Source organism: Chaetodon auriga, chromosome 12 (genome assembly GCF_051107435.1).
Source record: "Chaetodon auriga isolate fChaAug3 chromosome 12, fChaAug3.hap1, whole genome shotgun sequence".
Lineage (NCBI taxonomy): Eukaryota > Metazoa > Chordata > Actinopteri > Chaetodontiformes > Chaetodontidae > Chaetodon > Chaetodon auriga.
Window position 1 is genome coordinate 9,404,675 of NC_135085.1, and position 20,828 is coordinate 9,425,502.

The window sequence follows — 20,828 nt, forward strand, 5'->3', positions numbered from 1 at the left end:
TGACTCTGTTCTCTCATAGTCCGGCACTCAAACGTGTATTACATTTCTTGCTTTGGATGTGCACTGAGGTTGAATGTGAAACATCAAGCATCTGTCTGCAAAGTTTTAGCAGTCCAGCAGCATCCAGACATGCTCCAACATCTGTCATGGCTGAAGTGAAGCGACTTCCTCCTCATCCAACCTGAGGAGCACGGCCATTTGTTGCTTTCCTCTCTGGCTTAATCAGTGACGCTAATGCTTTCAGCTAATTGATTAAAATGATCTCTGTATTTTACAGCAGTGTCATTAGCATCCTTATTATTTTGGCAGCAGTAGGAGCTGTCTGTCAACCTACATTTGCTTGGTGTGTGACATTAATAGCAATCTATTCCTGACTCGGGACTAAAATTTAAAACAAGACATGCTGTTTATGTGCTTTGACCAAAAATAGCCCATTTTTGCATTTTCTCGTATAGAAAAGTTTGATCTGATTACAAAGACGGGCTTGCGAATGCAGTCTCTCCTCAGGAGTAAATGTTTATTGATCAAGAAAGACTTGGGCATGTAAATTCTGATTTGTATGTATGTGTTGTCTGGGGCAGAGCAGCTGCAGAGTGGAATCCATCACTATTGGCATGTGGACCTGATTACTGGAGAGACTCTGAAAGTCTCATAGACCTATGATAAAGAACTCTGTCCAGGCCCCTTTACAACCACATCACTCAGGTTGTCCACACAAAGGAACAGTGCATTGCAAAAAAAAAAAAAAAACAGCCTCCTTAACTCAGCTCTATCCAAGCAGATATTCTTGTGTCTTTACCACAGGAATACATCCTTCAGAGGGAACGCTACAGATTATTTTAAGGGTGAAAAATAAATGTGAAATGGATAACAACCTAAATTTAAAATCGCATTAAAACTTAAATGTCTTAAAAAACTGTAAACTAAAACAGATGTAATATTCATGGAGAGGCAGAGTGCTGGAATCTGACTTGCATTTGATTCTCATTTGAAATGGAAGTAAGATTCAGTGGCAGAGCCAATTTGTTCACGGGAGTAGGCGGAGTGGTCCATTTTGATTTGAAACACCACACTGGCAAAAGAGAAAAATAAAATATATATATAAAAAAAACGATCTTCCAGCAGTGGGTATGGTAATCAGGATGGAGTTAGCATTTTGCAACTGCAGGCAGAAAAAGCCCAGTCTGCATAAGCTCCTGGCTCACGGAGCAAGTGTAGACAGTGCATCTTGTATGTGTAACAGGCACAGGCATGCATCATGTTTAGAGTCTCCATCCAGTCTGCCAACGGAGAAAAATATCTGAAAACTTGATTACTCATAAGAACCTGGTCCTACATGTGTTCTGATGATGTCCATCTCTTGGTTGTTGTATGATTCCTCAACATGTCATCAGGTGGCGGCATTGAGCCTGTGAAGCCTGTCAAAGCATCTTATGCAAGGCTCATCCGGCATGTACAACAAGGATCTGCTGGGCCGTGTTCATTAGTGTTGGTCAGTGGGCAAGTTTGTCCATTTGACGCCAATGACCGCTTTTGATATCCAACGTATTGCCACATGCTAGACCCCATTAACACCTGCTATTCAAATGGAATCTGCATCCACACATGTTATCAACAAGGAAAGACACATGTTAATGCAATGTGTAAATGCAGTGTGATGGTAATGTGATGGAATCTGTTCGACCACATCTGGAGGCAGTCTGGCTCACATGATGTTTGTCTCTTAGGTAAATTCAATACCGTTCAAATTGGGGCTGCAAATAAATTTTCATTATATTTATTATTTACAAATCTGATCATCCATTCTTTGTTTAATCAATTAATTGTTTGGGCTCTAAAGTGTCAGATAATAGGCAAAAATGACAATTTATTGAAGCCCAAGATGATCTGATCAAAGTGCATCTTGCTCTGACCAACACGCTAAGACCTTTTTTTTAATCACATAAGACAGCGTTTCCCAACCTTTTGGCTGGTGACCTCTTAAAATAAACCGGTGTCTACTTGTGACTCCTCACTATAGGTGTCAGACGTCCATAAGTTACTAACTCTGACCTCTAAACTTCTCATATCGTCTGATTTTCATACATTTTCAAAGTTCGTCCAGAACAAATCAATATTTCTTTAGGATTTCTTTAAGTGACTAGCTTATCTGAAACAAGCTGATGCCTCCTATTTCAATCAGATTCTTGAAGATGTTTGTAATAATATTTGAGAAAAATGTTACAGTGTAATTTCCTAAATATGATGTAGCTTCAGTACAAGAGAATCAACACATCCTGAATATGTGTTGATGACTCATTTCCCATATCACAGCCATTTCAAATTAAACCAGAGCAAACATTTCTGTGCTTTCCTGTGCATTCCCCATTCACTTCATGTTGTGAGCTGACAATTTGCACCAAAATGCAAGCACGCCTTTCATCTGTGGAGGGAGCACCTGCGTGACTCACTGACAGGGAAATGATGTCACCGGTGTGAGGCCATGTGTACAGCCTCAGCCGTCTGCTTCTCAGACACATCAGCTAAAAGCGGAGCTCATTTCCTGGAAGCTCACAACCTTCTTGTAAAGTCTAATGAGGGAGATCCCACGCCTGATCGCAAAGCTGCGAACCAGCCAAACCTGTGAGAACCGTTTCAAACGCACAGAGCACTTGAACAGATTTAATCCTTCAGGCCAGAAACGCTGCGTATTCATTTTAAATTAGATAAGAAACGCATAATGTGAGCACAAAAGTTGTTTTGTTTTTTTTCAATCTCCTCCTGGTCAGTTATTACAACATATTCAAGTGTGTTTCTGTGAAAACAAAAGCAGTTTTTGGAGGGATCCATTTGTACACAGCTTGTAATTGGAAATATAAGATCCTGGGCAGAGTGGAGAGAAGTACCATTATGTAAAATGCTGCTCTGCATTACCCTCAGGCTCAACACTCTTTTGTTTCTAATGTGGAAACACATATGGATTTGATGTATAAGCAGCACATTGGCTCTGCCTATTGTGGAGCTGTAGTGTTACTGATGGTGTACACATTCAACAGCTGGGGTGCTCAGCGCCGCACCTTACAGTATAAACTAAGATTGACACTGGACAGAGTTAGCATAGCTGTGTGATTATTGGTATTGTTGTTAATATGACATGATCTAGTAGAAAAAATATCATTGGCTAGAAATATTATATATAGCTTTCCATTCAAAGGCACTATAAATAGCTAAGGAAACAACACTATCATTAACATTAAGTAAGATCTCATTTTCTTATTTTCTTCACTTTATCAACAGGTTTTGCAGTAAATATATAGACAAATATTAAAGCCATTGTAGGGAACAAGTCTCCAGGCTTGAAGCAAATACAACAGAGTTAGCTTGGGGTGTAGTGATGTCCAGGGCCTCACTGGGAACTCTAAAAACAACTTGATGGGGTTCAGGTGTTTTATGACAAAAACATGAGAAGGCTTTACAACCCCAAAATGTGGAAGGTACCATTTTTTGACTGTAATTATTATGTACTCAAGATACAATACCTAACCAACATGTCTGTGATTGGTCCCATTTGTCCACTAACTCCATAATACAGTAACTCCATGGTCTACACATGAGGGCTGTTAATGGAGCCAAGGAGAGCTTCACGTACAGCCAATGTGAGTAAATCTCACACCGAATGCTTGTGTCCATGTAATTGGGCTCATGTTCGAGGCAAGGCGGGCTCATTTATGCCCAACAGGTTCCATATAATATTTTAATTTTGTTTTGCAATCACTGCACAAGCAACCCAACCACCCAGTAGGAGTCATTAGTGCAGCAACACCATCTGCACAACTGCAAGCCTGAAGCTGAAAAGCACCACGACTGGGTATTGAACTTACTTTGCTGCAGTGGTGGGAAAATGTTGTTCTGCTCACACAAGCAACAACCGTGATGCTTGTCTAAGTGAGTCGTAGTGTAAGAAATCAATATTTAGATACAGCTTGGATGGGAGAGGTAGAGGATTGTGGAATAAGTTTGATTTACAATTTAGATTTCCATGAGTTGACTGTACACCAACTCATGTTCAGCCCACATGGCAACCAAGAGAAAAATCTCATCTATGGCCTGCTTTCGGAGTCCCTCCTGCTTCACCTCATTAGTGACCCATGTGGGCAGACACACATGGAGATATACAGTATATGGAGTTAATATACAGATGTTTATGGGTTCCATATGCATTACCAAAATGCTGGCCTATCACTAACTCATCTGGGACACACATGGGACATGTTTACTTACATGTAAGCTTCTGACAACACATCAGTGTTGTTCTGGATCTCAGCACAGTTTATTCAGTCAACTCACATGGAATGGATAATTATGTGCATGAAGAATCCGGACAGTTTATAGACTCTCCATAAGGAAACACCAAGCTCAGCACAGCAAGGAGTGGAGAGTGACAATAATAACTTGCCCTCTTGGGAAAAGGGAGACTCAGAGCCAACAGGTGGATGCTGGCAAGTGCAGCAGTAGGGCCACTGAAGGCTGGAACTAGTTCACAGGCTTTGCTGAATTTATCAGCAGAGGCGAAAGTCTGATATTGGACAACTCTGTAAAACTTACCTTCAATGCAAAGATTTTTAAAGTCTCACTTCTCTGTAATCTCTACAAAATCTCCACAAAATCTGCACATGGAAACAATGGCATATTTAAGGTGAGGGAAAGATCATGTCTATGGCACATAGCATATGGTATGGGATTTGATTTCAGTTCTCTGATGTCTCACAAACTCACGTTTATGAATGTTAGATGAGCTGCACGGCCATCTATCATAAAGGGTACATCACACACTCATAATCACACCAAACTCACACCTAAATCATATTTATCCTAACACCGTGACATGATAACCATTTTTTACCTGTTACAGTAGCTGCACTCAGCCTGTTTGGTCCAGTCGCTGCATTTCTTCTCATTACTGTGGTGCAATCTGAAATCACGCATGGGCGAATGGCAAATTTCCAAGCTGACATACATTCTCTCAAATAAAACTTTTCTTCCTTTCTTTTTATAAAATCATTTCATGAATGAATGAGTGGATGATACAATTTTGATATCAAAAATAGGGTAGAAGCTTAAAATAATTCAAATCTTATGCATCAAATAGCATATCTAGTACAGCTGATTATGAAAGGAAATAAAAGAAGTTCTTCAGTCTTCCATCCTGGTTTGACATACTGTATCCTCTTGGGAAAAGATCAAGGCCCTAACAATGCCCGGCCTCTCTGCTGAGCACCCAAATGTCTTTCTCTTCATCGCACTTGAGTGTGATAAAGTGTCCCATTTTTAGATGAAAGCAGTCCCGCAGAGGCGTATTGTTCATGTGGCATTTGAATGCACGAACACCGATGGAATATCGCAAATTATGTAGATTTTCAAGAAATTTCAATGCTTAACTCTGTGCGTGTGTGTGCGTGCGTGCATGTGCAGATGTGTGTCGGTGTGTGTGTGTGTACCCATGTGTCTGTGTGTGCTCCCATAATATAAATCATTACATTTTAGGGTGAAGACTTGGGTTAGAGGTTAAAGTGAGGCTAGGTTTAGGTGAAGGTTAGGGTTAAGTTCGGGTAAAAGCCCTCTACAAAATAAAATACTAAAAGGTTAAAATAGTGGCTGACCCTAAGGGTTAGGGTTAGGCAAGTACTGGTTATGGTTGTGCTAATGGTAGGTCTCCTGGACATACATGTAAGTCAATGTTATGTCCCCAAAAGTGATGGAAACACGACTCTGTGTGTGTGTGTTTGTGTGTGCAGCTATACCGGTCAGACTAGACCTACATAAACAGATGTTTTCAGACAGGAAGTACCAGCCCTCCTTCCCCCTTCACTTGCGTCAGCACTTTGCAGTTTCAACTCCATCACTTCCCCTTTCAACAAGCGGCATGCAAAGCAAATTCATAAAGATACATTTGCATAATAACACTACACATGAACACTTCTGTTTAGTGATGCCATAGTACAGGAACAAAATGAGGACAGTCATGCAATGCTGGGTGTACATACAACATTAACTAGCAACTACCAGAGATCATGCGATTTAATTTTAATGTGACAGTTCACTGTGTGCAGATAATATTCATGGCTTAGTTCAGTGCCACTGCAAACTCTGCCCCTGAGCAAACTTGCTTTCAGACAAACCTCTTCTTTGTTTTTCCTTCAGTCTTTGCTAACAATGTACAGTCTCATTGCAGAGGAAGGAGAACCAACTACAAGACCTAGCGCTGGTGAAATAGATACATAATTAAAACTGTAAATGGGAATATTATTTCAAAATGATCACATAACACAATCCTAATCTTTTGTGCCCAGCTGGCGGGAGAACCTCCTTGGCTCTGTGTGTGTATTGATTTTGTTGGTTCTCTCATCTGGTATGTTGACAAGAGGCAAATACATACAGCGAAGCTAAATGACTGCAATTTAATTTGGTTTCAATGATTCAGCAGTCTTCTGTTTACCTGAAGGGAAAGGATACTGCAGCTTCAGTTAACCGGCCCACTGGGCTGGAGCTGCATACATGCATTTGCAGTACAGAACTTGTCTCTTTTAATCAATGGGTGTTGATTTAATGCAAAGATAGAGAAAGGCCTCGATTTAGCCTGAAGTTATATGGGTGTATGACAAGTGAAGAGAATTTTCACCTTGTTGTGTTTGTGTGACTTTGACTGCTGGACACCGAGGTTAGCAATGTATGTATTAACCGTGTGTGCTGTAGTATGAGTGTGACATCTTAAACTTAACAGGAACTCGTTTCCTTAAATAATTTCCCTCCAGACTCTTGTTTATATAGTTTGTGAATTGGCCTCATGAAGGTTGAGATATGTGCAAAATGTTCACTCCCACTGAAACATTTTCAACTTCTGTGGATGTGTATTCATCCAAGTTCAGGTCACCACGGGTGAATTTGCGTCTGTTCACATCCACTCACGTCTTTACATCTACTTTATATGCTAGTTTCCAAAATTTGCTTTGCATGTAATCTGATATGACCTCTGCCACTCACTCATACCTGGGCTCCAACATGCTAAGAAGGTGACAAAACCCCATATTATCAACAGTCATTGAGAGTAATACGCTGAGTAAGAGCTTCTGTTTACTGACCTTGGGTTGTTTCCAGCCATTTACTCCCTTCAGCGTTTGCCGCAAAGTCAGTGGTTGTGGCTAGCATTAGCAAACTCTGCTCATCAGTTATACGAACATGGGTACATCTGTGGATGTTATCTTTCTTGGCCAGTCATTTCAGTTAATTGTCCAAAAATAGATGCTGACAATTTATATATGTTTAGTCCATCTGATCTTTAATTCTACTGGGGTGTTTGTTTCAGTCCACAGGGTACCAGGATTGTCTTCCAAACATTGTGCACAGTGAAGGTCAAACATCCAAGTGATGTAAAAAAAATAAGCAAAACACAGTGAGTGAAAGGTGATCTTTAAAATAAGTGAAATTATGACTTGTTCATAGAGGTCGAACTGCTGCTTTTTTATCAGTTAGTTTCTTGTCAGAACTAAAGGAACATCATCATGGTTCTCTACTGGTATCTTTAAAGACAATTTCAGTCTCTTGGTAACAGAGACATCACATTTGTCTCCATCTGCCCCAGAACGCACCTTATTCCCTGTTGCTCTCCACTGTGTCACAGTGAGTTTGTCTGTCTCCATTAAGGCTCTGATGTTCTGGAAAGAGCTAAGCCCAGACTCTGCACAGACACATTTTTATTATTCATTACATTTCATTCTTTCCATCTCTGCAGTGTCTGGCCTTGCTGGCGGTGCAAGTGCAAGCTATCACAGCATAAGATCTTTCTTATAATGTCCAGGATCTCATGCTTAAAGCAGACATTTAGCAACTCCATATGAATCATAAACAACGTCAACCATCTGATCCATCTGCAGCAAAGACAGTGAATAAGCACCACAGAACCTACCGAAATTCAGCAGTTGTTTTTATGTTACCTGGGTTATGGGGTCATAATTGCTTCTGTATGGGTCAGAACAAATTCAGAATGTTCTGTAATAATAAAGACATGCACCTTGAGCAAAAACAAACAAACAAACCAATGAATAAGCAGCTTTCTTTTTCAAATTTCTAAGTAAACAGTTGACAGGATGTTGAGCCAAAGGGGTTTTCTGTATCACTGATGGAGCGGTTAGCAGTAAGTGGTTGCACCATTACAGGAAGTACAGCAAAAGGTATAGGAAATGAAATGCGAACAGGGTTTATAAAAGACCAGGTGGTTCATCAAGTGATGGGTTAAGAAATTTTCAGAGAGCTATTTGTGGCCTGTCGCTTCACACGCCAGACACAGACAGAACAGCATGGAGACGCTTCTTTTTCTATTTCCTCAATTCAACTACATGGCCCCGAAGGAGGAAGCATATTTCAAAATGCTTGGTCCAGAAGACTTGCAGTCACCAAAGATGAAGGACGATAGTAGCAGGTTGGTGTGAAACTCAGTTATTTTCATGTGTTTACTTGAGTAATTTCATGTTAAGCTTTAGTAAATGTTGCTGCTAATGTCAGAAATCTGAGTAGTGCGACTTTATGTCACGAGTAAAGAGAATAAGGAACAGTTTCTTTCTGTGTAGAAACGTTTTCTTTTACTCAACAGCTGCATAACAGCATCATGATAGAGATGTGATGTTTCTATATACTACCTTTTCTGAGTGTGAATCAAGGCCACTATAGCTGACACTGTTAGACTTTTTGAAGCTGCCGTCCTCCATGAGGAGTCGGCTGCCTTTTCTTTTAACATGTGGGCACATGTGATCTGGACCACAAAGAAGTTGTGTAACTTATAGCGTCATATAAGACACTAGAGAAATGTGTGTGTGAGGAAGAACTCTTGGGTTAAGGTGCTGATTTGATGAACGGTGTGAACGCTGCGCATACGGCAGTTTGTACAACCTGATGTATCTTTACTTCTGTTTGCAGACAGAAAGACAAGGAGAGGAAGAGTCGACTAAGCCTTTTCCTCACCAAGTCAGGCTCTCATGAAAACGTCAGTCCCCATAAAAAGACAGATATGGCACCAAGCAAGTGAGGCAAAATCCATTATTTTCATACACTGGCAATGTTGTTTTTGACAAGTATTATTCATTATTAACCTCTGTTTCCAGCACCTTCAATCACTCATTGCACACTTCTAGAAACATGACATCAAGACGTCTCATGAGAATCGAAAACATTTTTTTTGCAGCATAATCAGGGAAGAACTGACCGCATGTCTGATTTTATTTATTTATTTATTTATTTATTTTTCTTTTGCAGCATCTCACCCGAGGCAGCTTTGCAATGGAGCGACTCCTTTGAAGAACTGCTAAAGCACTCGGGTCAGTTTAATGCCCCAAACTTCTCAAGAATGTGTCAAATTGCTGTCCACAACAGTTTCTTCTGCTGTCAAACTATTTGCTCCATTTGAATTGGGAACTGTAAAGGCGTGCCAGAGGCAATAAATAGTTAATGTGGAGAGCAGTGAGAGTTTCACTACATCTTTTAATCTTTGTTAGCACAGATACCAATACAGAAACTGTGTAGCTTCCTCATAATCACAGGAGTTGCACTTTAGCGCCACAGTGTAAACCACGGTATGAGCTAATTTTGGAATGGTTAACACAGTCAGTGCCATATAATGAAGAGGAACGTGTTAAAGGATATCTAAGTGATCTAATGTAGTATGGTGGGGCCATTTCAGCAACTTTTGGATGAGGACGTTATGGAAACTCTATGCCTCCTTAAAACACCCTGCTACAATCAAACATTCATTTACCCAACAGACGCAGAAAACACAGATGTTCAGTTGTCCATCTTTGTATTGTGTAACTCTTGTAACCAACTGCGTCTCTGTTTGTCTACATCAGATGGGGTGGAAACCTTCTCTCAGTTCCTCAGGACAGAGTTCAGTGAGGAAAACATTGAGTTCTGGTTGGCCTGTGAAGAATACAAGACCATTGATTCTGAGACGAAGCGGCTGTCCAAAGCTAAATACATTTATACGCTTTTTATTGAATCGGACGCCCCTAAAGAGGTATGGCATGTTTACTTATCATAAACTGCATGGATGTAATGCTGCAAAACAGGATAAAGGCTCAAATACTGCTTTAGCATTTTCCGAGGGCTTTTGGAGGTTTCAAATATGAATGCCATTGCAATAAAAATAACAGTGGGTAAATTCTTAAGCAATGCATAGTCATGAGCCTGCAGCAGGTTGACCTTTGTGAACAATCGTTAGGAGCAGCAGCTTACTGAGGTCATGCATCTCGTGCATGCACCACTGCAAAGCAGGTCAGGTTATATCTGTGGGAGACAGTAGTGGTTTCAAAGGTTTCCATACTCTTTGCAAGGATGATGAGACCACCATCTGATATGCTTTCAGCCCCTGCAGCAGATTTGACCGTTAAAGAGTTTTGGTGTCTGGTTTGAGGTTTTGACATTCCTGTGCAGAACTGGAGAGAGCATCACCCACACACTTTCAGTCTGAGATGAATGTATGTGTAAATATGAAAGGTGGCTTTCTGGAGCATGCTGCAGTAACATGAAAGCACACACCAGCTTGAGTCATTTGCAGGGAGAGCCAAATTTAAACGAATGTAACCTTCAGTGTTGATGGTGCAGCTTCACACATACATGAATATTTTGAGAGCTGTGTTAGTGGAGATTATTTTTATTTCTGTGTTAGAGGCCTCACTACTTTTAGACTTTTAAAGATTAAAACATTTACTTTATAGACAACAAGCAGCCTCCCATAACTGCAATTGTCCTGATCAATATTTTTTAACAATGTGTGCCGGTGATTGCTTGTATGAGCTTTAAACTCAAATTAGCTTCAGGACACTTGGTGGCAACAAAACCGAGAATCTCACTAATTTCTCAAGAGAACAAGTAGCTTTACAGTCTGAAGTGGACTTCATGTGTGATGTTGTGTGTAGTCATGCAGATGTGGATTTTCTTGTGTTTCTGCTTTACAGTGGTCTGTGGCTCTAAAGGTTTCCCCTTTCTTCATGTAACCATCTCACACATCCTCAGTTGACAGCAAAAAACTACTAGGCCCTATAAGCAACTCATGTTCTGTTATTGTGGTGTTCATAAATAATGCATTCAGACAAAGTGTGCGTCATTTTATATGGCGTTCTGTTACTATAGATGTACTGTAGTTGATATGAAATGTCAGCAACGGTTGATCTGCACGGTTTTTCATCATTCCCCGATTTCCTTCTGCTCAGGTCAACATCGACTACAACACCAAGATGGCCATCCAGAAGACCATAGCACAGCCCACAAAGAGCTGTTTTGAAGCAGCCCAGATGAAAGTCTATAGCCTGATGAAAAAGGATTCCTACCCCAGGTTCCTCCACTCTGACATTTATCTGCGTCTCACCAGGAAGAAAGGGCCGGGGGCCACCATGTTTCGCAGAAGGTCACGGTCCTGTGTATTCAACGACAGGGGCGAAGCCACCACTGAACCTTCGGCCTGGTAAAACGTTGCGAGCGTAGGAGCTCACTCCTGTGAAATGTTATTACTACATGAGAGATAATCCTTGATTTGCAGCACAATTGTTGAAACGTTGTGTGCGTTGCAGCGGATTATTATCACAGGTTTGCTCCTGCAGAGTGTGTTATTGTTTTACAACCTTGGAAGTCACAGTGGATTATTTCTCTTACATAGTACGAGGGCAGATTGGAGAACTGTAAAGGAATAGTTCGACATTTTGGGAAATTCGCTCACTCTTTCTTGGCAAGATTTAGATGAGAAGATTGATACTAACGGTAAATATGAAGCTACAGCCAGCAGCTGTTATCTTAGCTCGTATCTTAGCTTAGCATAAAGACTACAAACTGATGGAAACAGCTAACTTGGCTCTGTCCAGTGATAACAAAATCCACCTACCAAAACACCTAAAGATCACATATAACATGTTATATCTTTTTTGTTGGTGTATTTAGCCTGAAGAGTAAAAACACTGTGGTGTTACTGGGAGTTATGTGCCGGACTTCTTCTTGTCACAGTAACTTCCTGGAATCTTCATTTATAGATTTAATAAAGTTTAGCTAGTGGTTTCTCCTTGTTTCCAGTCTTTATGCTAAGCTAAGCTGACTGCTGATGGTAGCGAATCAGCATATCTACCAAGATGTTGAAGTACTCCTTGAGTATTATACTACACAGCTGTATAACAGCTGACATCATTAGCCTTTCAGTTATAAGAGTTATTTAAAAAGGTTATGGCCACTATGACCGAGCCATGTGCTTGTCTGAAAATCGTGGACACTTTCAGGCCAATCAGAATTGACTATTCTCTGCGGCCATGTTGTTAAACCAGATTATTCTGCAGCGCTTGTGGAATGATCTGTCCGTTCTCTTTCTCAGAGGCACTGCACAGCTTGTGGGTTGAACTTTTATTGATGGCTTTCATATTTTCCCAAATCTTGCAAAAATTGAATGACAATGGGATGTTTGGGGGCAGAATCTCAGCTGAAGTGTCTCCATGCTACTGACAGTACTCAGCCAGCCGTTCAGGCAGCCACACTGAGGCCTCTCTCCTCACTTCAGACACATTACGCTTCAATTTCCTTGTCTTCCGATCCAGCAATAGCACCTTATACAACATTAATACAGTTGATGTGGCGTACAAGCTAATTTGACCATATCTCATTAAAATGGATTCATGATTTTATCTCTCCCGCTGTCCAACCCCCTCCAGACTAACTTGCAGTGAAAGCCTGCAGCTATGGTGATTGAAAAGCACTGAAACTTTTTAATGAGGGATATATATCACTCAATTCTGTTATTGATTAACTGTATCCCAATTTCACACAGAAAAATATCTTATTTGAATACTAATATTATGTCATTCTATTAATTATGATTGCTGTTTTTCAGTTTGCTACAATCTAATGTAATTTATGTATTACTTTGATCATACGTGTTTTCTTGCTGTTGTAAAATGTATATACTATTATATGTGGAATAACTCAAATAAACACTTTCTTATGAAAGCATTTTAACGAAGCCTTTAGTGCCGTTAATTTGTGGGAATGGCCACATCTAAATGTGACAAATGGAGCAATAATGTGTGTGCATTACACTAGTGGGGAAAATTTTGATCCTATGTAGCTCTCTATTCCAAATCACTGAAAAATTAATAGACCATATCAACTCCCACCACTCCAGCACAAAATTATTCATGTTCCTGTATATGTATGCACAGGCTATGCTTCTCACAAAGACAAATACATATTAATTTGAAACTGTCAGTGAGTTCACCCTGAAAATGTATACCAGCACATACAAGTGCACTGCATAAAACTGTATTCATAATACACACACACACACACACACACACACACACACACACACACACACACACACACAGCCGGTTTAGCTCATTAGCACAGATGTCAGGGTTTCTAGTAGCCTTCAGAGGGATAAAGTCCATCTCAGCCCAAGTTACTGCCATTTTACAAAAACCTGCGTGGAATACCTCACAGTTCACATTAATTATGTATCCTTTTAGACGGCAGGGGCATGCATATGCTGCAGTTCCTGCTGTCTTCTCACACAAATATTCGGGGAAGGGAGGGAAAATGTAATGATGTGTTAACAAAGGTAGGAGCTCAGCTGGCCTGCCAAATTCATCACAGCTTAAGATTAGTTGCCTGCTAAGAATTTGCTGGCAGATTTCTTGTTTCTTCCCATCCCATTGGTATTTAAATTTGTGACTCAGTCTGCACTAAAAGCCTCTGAAATCATCCACAAGTTAAAGATGTATTGTAGAACCTCTGAAGGGAAACAAAAGAGTAAGAAAGCAGTTTGCCTGGAGATATGAGGCTTGTAAAACAAGATGAATACCAGTCTAAGAGGAGTTTAAAACAAAAAGATTTATTGTGAGGTGTCTGATGGTGGAGTTTTACACAGATTTCCTCAAACAAATGGGATTCTTTTTAAAAGATTCCTCACTCTAAGCCAAAGTCTGGCAGTAGTTTTTCACCTCCGGGCTCTGTTATCCAAACTTTTACACCACACATTCCCATTTTAAGAACCAGACTGTCCCATCTCAGAAGCTTTTTCTCTAACTCTACGTGAGCCAAATTTAGTAATAGATTTGCTGACTCCCAGGCTCAGATATCGAGCTGTGAAATTTTCCTCTTACAAATCTGTTTGCACTTGATGTTGTTGGCCTGCAACGATATTGACAAGCCTAAATAAATTTCAGTGCAACTGCAAACAAAAGGCCAAGCTTGGCTAGAAAATCTCAAGGTGAGACTTTGTATGTATGTTTGCACTTACTTCAACTGAAGTGTTGGGACTTGGAGCATGTTTAAAGGCACCTGAAAAAAAGAGCTGAGAGCTTGAAGAGCAACTTCCTTCATTTCATCAGAATGAAGAGGCAGCAGGTTTCCAGAAGCAGTGAACAATTCTTCAGAACAATCTCTGCAGGTTAAAGGTTTAATATAATTGAAACTAATTCTGTGAGAAGGCCTCCACTGTATGTTAGCTTAAATGGAAAAAAAAAATCACAATATTTTATTATTTCCTCAACTAGTGGGAAGGGAGAAAGTTTGTTAAGAAAGTTCCATTGCAGAGATAAAATAAAACGCTGCAGATTTCTGAAACTCCACTTAATCCTCTATGTGTTCCTCACCAAGGTCAAGTCGATGCCTGGTTTTTCTATCGTTGTTTATTGCCTATGATATATTATTTAATGGCCATCAGATATTGGAGTAACTTTACTGCTGAAATAGGGAAGTAGGTAAAAAAAGAAAGAAAGGTCACTTTAGGATTCCTGCTGCTAACTGTTCCCATCTTAGAAGTCGAGGAAAAGAGATTTCGAATTAAATCATAGGCATGCTTGCTCAATTGCTTTCAGGGTTTTGAAATCTAATTTAAATAGGTTTTCTGGTTACATCTGTAGTGTAGGTTACAACCTCCACCCCGCAGACCACGTCCTGAGCTGCTTCAGGAGAAGGGTCAAAACCTTATTCATGTTTGAATGAACAAAGCAAGTAGGACCAAGAGGGAAGAGAAACACACAAATTCAATTCTGTCAGTTAGAGAGAAAGATGGAAACATAATGCTATTGTAAAATAGATGGAGGGGGCCTGAAGAGGATTAGAGTGCCACCCTGTGTGTGCTGGAAACAATTGCAGCTTGGTATGAAGTGGAGGCACACTCTTTGACACCAGTGAGCAGAACATTTCATTGCAGATGTGAGCATGAAAAGAATTCGGTGCTCTTTAATGGCATGAGCCTGTGCATGGTTGTACAGAGTCCCCTTTTGTACTTAGGTGGTAACTTACTTTGGTACTTTTAATTCAAGGCCATAAGAGGCTAAATCACAACAAGACAAAACATACTCAAAGGTAACACTCCTCAGTGTACCGGTAGTCCTCAAATCTTTCACCGGCGGTGCCTTTTTTGAAAAACAAATTCCTCGACCTGGTGCGTCGACACACATGCAAATAGGGGCAGCCTGGGTGTTTTCCATCACCTGCTGTGATTTAAATTCTTGGTCTGTTTGGGCCCATTACGTCTCCACCGGCGGTGAGGAAGGTCAGGGCAGGTTAAAATGCACAGGACATACTTATGATGATTTATTACGATTCACTGTGTGACAGGACCTGTGTGACATGGCAGTCAACAGACCCAGAGGAGTGGAGATCAGTCTCCGACATGTCGCTCGTGATCACGTGACTGAGTAATGCTAGTCTCTGCTGCTGTACAGTGGCAAGTCAGAAATATCTTTTTTTATACAGAACTTAACTAATAAACTCATAAGCATTATGCTAAATGTTTTCTTTATTCATTCATTTTTATTTGCTTGTACTAAAATGGATTCAGATTAGTCTTATCAATATTAGTTTATATCATTATATTCTAAATCCTTTCGGTCATTACCTGCAGATTATTGTGTAATTTTGAAGCAGATATACGTCTCATCCCAGTTGAACACTGCTTTTCTGATTGTCCACTGATCCACTGATGGAAGAGGGAAAGTACACAATGGACATACAGTATAATGTGAAATTACTGTATTAATTGTATTCATGATACCCAGAGGATGATTCCTACTAACGTGGTGATCACCCCAACATTTCCGGTAGCACCACCAGCAGGTTAACATTGGGGAGAAGGGAGTATCTTGGCCAATTTTTGATTGGCTTGTCCTGAAAAAACCCCAACCACTTTGATGATCATCTGACTTGTCCTGTAGACCCACCATGACCTTCACGTTTATCCATTTCAGTGAAATTTCTCAACAACTACATGGTGGATTGCTAGAAAATTTGGTGCAAACGTTCATGTTCCCCTCAGAATGAACTGTAATAACCTTAGTAGTCCCTTAACAATTCATCCATCACATTATCACGTCAAAATTTCAGTGTGTCCAGTTCTCAGGGTTTTGATCAAATACCTGCAAAACTGACTGGTGATTTTTCAAGACTTTTACTTTTATGTATTCCAAAGCCAGTTTAGATTTGAACCAGAGGTTGACTGATCTATGAACACACTCAAAATCCAAATCACAACCTTTCTGTTTGCAGAGACAGTGATCACCTACATCAACTGAAGCAGGGAGGCATGTCAGTAAATCAGTGCTTCTTCATTCTTTTTGTCACCTTGATTAATAATGAACAGCGCCGGTATTCAAATGGCAGGATGACAAGTCTTTTCCTTAATAGTGAATTTGTTTATGGCTATTTGTTTATGGTCAGGTTCTCTCCCGCAGCTTCCTGACCATTGCTCATTGCTTTAGTTTAATCTTATTCTGAATTTGACATGCAGTTTTCTACCACAGCAGACCATTATGATGCCATATTGCTGATTATACATAAAATCGCTAGAAAATAGTCCTTAGTGAGTGACAAAAACAAAGTAGTCAGTAGTTTAAATATTCTTAATTCAATTATCTATTCTTCAGTGATCTCTCTGTCTAACTACCTGCCACCCTCATATTGTCACATTCATGTTAATGAAGATCACTGCTTTGGACAACAGGTGCGGTCATCTTAAATCACAGCCCACTTCTTTTCTCCTTGAGGTGCAACAGACATGGAAGGATGGCCTGTCTTTCCCAACAACAGCACTTTGCATACAGATTTCCATATATTCCATTCATGTTGGGTGGGGGTCATTTAGATTTGTTCAGGCACTTGACTCCCTTATTTCCAAACAATCACAACCTCATCTTCAGTCTGGCAGGATCTTATCTCTGTCTCCCTTTGTAGAGGACGAGGAGATGGCGATAAAGTGAGTTACTGCATATTTGATTATTGGGCCTTAACCATTTTCAGCAGGCAGCAGCTTACAGCAGCCATGTGGAAAATACCAAGGAGGTTTTCACTCACTGTAAGTCTCACCTGGCTTTGTGCCTTTATTTCTGAAGGGGCTTGTAGTGATGGGAGGTTGCTGTCAGGTGCTCAGTGCATTAAGATGAATGTTTATAAGTCAACTTAAAAAATATCACAACCTATGAATGATTAATAATTTGGCCTGCCAGTGTGGTTTGCAGGCGGTGTTTGCTGTGGAGTTGACAGGTAACTGGGCTAGTGATAGATCTTGATGCTCTTTTCAAGGGTAGATTGTGTTGCTTCCCCAAGGATCCACTGGAGGATGTTGAGACTTGGAGTGAGTCTGTGGACAAGGTCCTCAGTTGCAAAGGTGAGAGTCTCCATGATCATTTATGTGCTATTTGATTGTATATGCGTTTTCTACCCACTTACTGTCCTCTGTGATGTCCAGCCGGACAGATAGCTTTCCGGGAGTTCCTGAAATCTGAGTACAGCGAGGAGAACATTCTGTTTTGGCTCGCCTGTGAGGAGTACAAAAAAATCAAGACAGTCCCAGAGATGATCTCCTCTGCCAACAGGATCTACTCAGAGTTTGTCCAGACAGAAGCACCCAAGCAGGTAAATGACCATGATTGCAGGTTTTAGGAATTCAAATTGCAAATATGCCGCAACAGGGTTATTGATTGTAATCTGAATTTGGCAAGCCTACAGTGATATAGTGACTGCTGTACAGCTGTGTATTTGTGCTTTTCATGGTGGAAAAACGGCAACTTTATGTTAAGTGCACATTCCCCCCAGAATATCCTAGTGAATGATGATGAGCGGAGCTGCTGTAAGATGGCCCTGGGCAATATTGTTTGATTCCAGATCAACATAGATTGCAGTACCAGAGAAAACATAACGAAGAACATCTCCCAGCCGACCCTGACTTCGTTTGATACAGCACAGAAGCTCATCTACAGTCTGATGGCCAGGGATTGCTACCCGCGGTTCCTAAAATCTGACATCTATCAGGGACTCCTGAGGAGAACTGATTCAAGGTGACTGTTAAAACTGACAGCCTCTCAGGCAGAGGCTCGCAAAATCTTCTCTCCAACTCTGATCTGCTGTTGCACTCTTTCATTTCAGTGTGGATAACAGGCACATGCCATTCAATCCATATCCTTAAGTGTAGCAGAAATAGCTTTTCCCAGCCTGTGTGATTCAGTAGACAGTTACAGCTCAAGTGTATTTGTGGTTTGTATTATACTTTATCTCTTTAACTATGTTAAGGTGAAAAAAAAAAAAAAGTCTTTAAAGAGATTCTCCACATAATTCTTCTATGATTATCTATTTTATCTCCTCCACCCCATGAGGTTAATCATAATTCTTTTATTGTAAAGTATTATCAACACTTTATCTATTTGATTATGCAAATATAAATCCTAATATGCTCTGAGAAATTCAACTTTCACATGCAAATAAAAATGTGAGTGTATTCCTAAAATGTGTGTCTCCGTTTTGTGTTCTACCAAATGTTTTGATGTTCATTTACTGTGCATTGTAGTTTTTGAAATATCTTAAAAACAAAACCTGAATATACTCAGCTGATCGACATTTGGGTGTGGTCCTTTTGAATATGATGCAAATCACCTCTGCTGCTGTCACAGGAGGCTGTAACATGGTCACTGGTCAAAAGATACACCAGATGGCAACAGAGTCCTTCAAGCAACATCATTCAGACACAACTAACCAAGAAGGAAGAAACGCTTCGCACTTCCTCTAACTTTGCATGGTGTTGATTTCTGCAACATCTCAGCTGCCGTTAGAAGAAGTTGGTACATTAAATATAACGTGAAGAGGAACTGAATTAATCAGCTCTGTCTGGAGTTAGATTTGCCTGAAATGCCAGACACAGGGTGCTGGGTGGGAGCGCACTTTTGGTAGCAATTCAGATGGTTTCATGTTGCCAGGCAGGTTCATTCATCATGAAAAGTATCTGAGAGCATTCAAATCACAACTTTGAATCTGATGTCATGGAAATATAATCTCTAACTATGTACATTGTCCTTCATGGAAATCTCCCCTCAAAGGAAGATTAGTGTAGTTTTAAGCAGTATTAGTAGCTATTCCCTGTTTTATCTTTTTTTGTTGTTGTTTTTGTTTGTCATTTCTAGTAAGGACATGGTGAATTTTACCAGCTTATATAATCTTCTATGTAAAAAACATGCAAATACAAAAGAGCTCAATAAAGCATGGCTAAGCCACCAACTTTTTAGACATGATGTTCACATCCACAAATGAGGGTAAACTCAGAATGTAGGTTTTTAATTAAGCATGAAGCATCAAATGCTTGTTGCATTGTTCTCCTTTTGCACATACAACCATAATGTGTTTATTGTCTGATGTGTTTTTTGTGTTTGGAAAGTGGAACTAGGCACAGCGTGGTTTCTCCATGTGACTGCTGAGCGTTAGATGAACATTTTGTTCTCTTGGTGTTGGTGGCGCTGAATGTACGGGGGATTTATTTTAAGAGGTGCAGCACAACACTGGGTGTTGTGCAGATAGTTCACCACACCTTTCACTGGTTGAGACAACTCTGGTTACACGTACCTCTTTGCGGGAGAAGGTTTAAGTTCATGGGTTACTGTAAGAAAAAACAAATGTATGACAAACCACGTGTTTAACCTGTGCTCATAGTTATGACGCATAGATACCGCTTGCAGGAAGTGAGAAAGACATGAAAATGAAAGAAATTGAGTGAAGTGACAGCAGTTGATGGAGGAAACCCACAGACGTGTGTTGCCACTGATAAAGAAAATGCCTTAGATAACAGTATATGTCACCACAGCAAGCCATCAACATCTGCGTGCTAACACAAAACATTTCCTGTCAAACATGAACAGAACACTGTGATAAAACGGTACGTAGCTCTGGTTCGAAAGCCACTCATTAAGTTTACTGCAGTTTATGCGTCACTACATTTATCAGACTTGCAGCTTGTTAACCTATATGCAGCATGATGTAGCATACTTAAACCTCTTAGCTTAAGATGTGACAATTAAGAGGTAATATTAATGCAAAAGATCGAAGAGTTCATTCTTAAAGGGCCTTAAGATTTTTAACATGTCTTAGCTCATGCATTTACTCCAAGTTGCATGTTTCCTGCAAAATTTGTATTCATCCTTATGGACACTGACATGTGTTGCCATTCAGGTGTTTTTTTCAGCAGTATAAAAATCAGCTTGCAGCAACCTGAAACTTGCTTGAAACACTGTAAGCATTCATCACCGTGAACATCATGCCTGCATCCAGTGTTGTCAATATTACAACATTATGAGTCTATAGTGATGCAGCTGTTAAGTCCAGGCAGAAAGCAAACAACGCATTGTAATGGCAGATGGCAAAGTTTCTCTGCGCTCATCTGTTTAACAGGTGTTTCAGTATTAATCTCCACAGGTGGGTTTTATCCATGATAGCAGCTCTAATGTTGGCAATGTCAGTCTGTCTGTTGACTACTTGGTCCACTACAATAGTCAAAACTGAAA

At 40.2% G+C, this 20,828-nt stretch overlaps 2 protein-coding genes across 2 annotated transcripts; both read left to right on the forward strand.

The window, feature by feature from the left end:
* The first annotated feature begins 8,245 nt into the window (after window positions 1-8,245).
* Window positions 8,246-13,011, forward strand: rgs18 (regulator of G protein signaling 18). Its single transcript, XM_076745952.1, has 5 exons — window positions 8,246-8,455; window positions 8,950-9,054; window positions 9,286-9,347; window positions 9,876-10,042; window positions 11,238-13,011. Exons 1-5 carry the CDS (start codon window positions 8,334-8,336, stop codon window positions 11,490-11,492), a joined length of 711 nt encoding a protein of 236 aa, XP_076602067.1. The 5' UTR covers window positions 8,246-8,333; the 3' UTR covers window positions 11,493-13,011.
* A 4,215-nt stretch (window positions 13,012-17,226) lies between these two features.
* On the forward strand, window positions 17,227-18,485 carry rgs1 (regulator of G protein signaling 1). The gene is made up of 4 exons (XM_076745518.1): window positions 17,227-17,260; window positions 17,592-17,671; window positions 17,753-17,919; window positions 18,169-18,485. Exons 1-4 carry the CDS (start codon window positions 17,250-17,252, stop codon window positions 18,343-18,345), a joined length of 435 nt encoding a protein of 144 aa, XP_076601633.1. The 5' UTR covers window positions 17,227-17,249; the 3' UTR covers window positions 18,346-18,485.
* The last annotated feature ends 2,343 nt before the right edge of the window (window positions 18,486-20,828 follow it).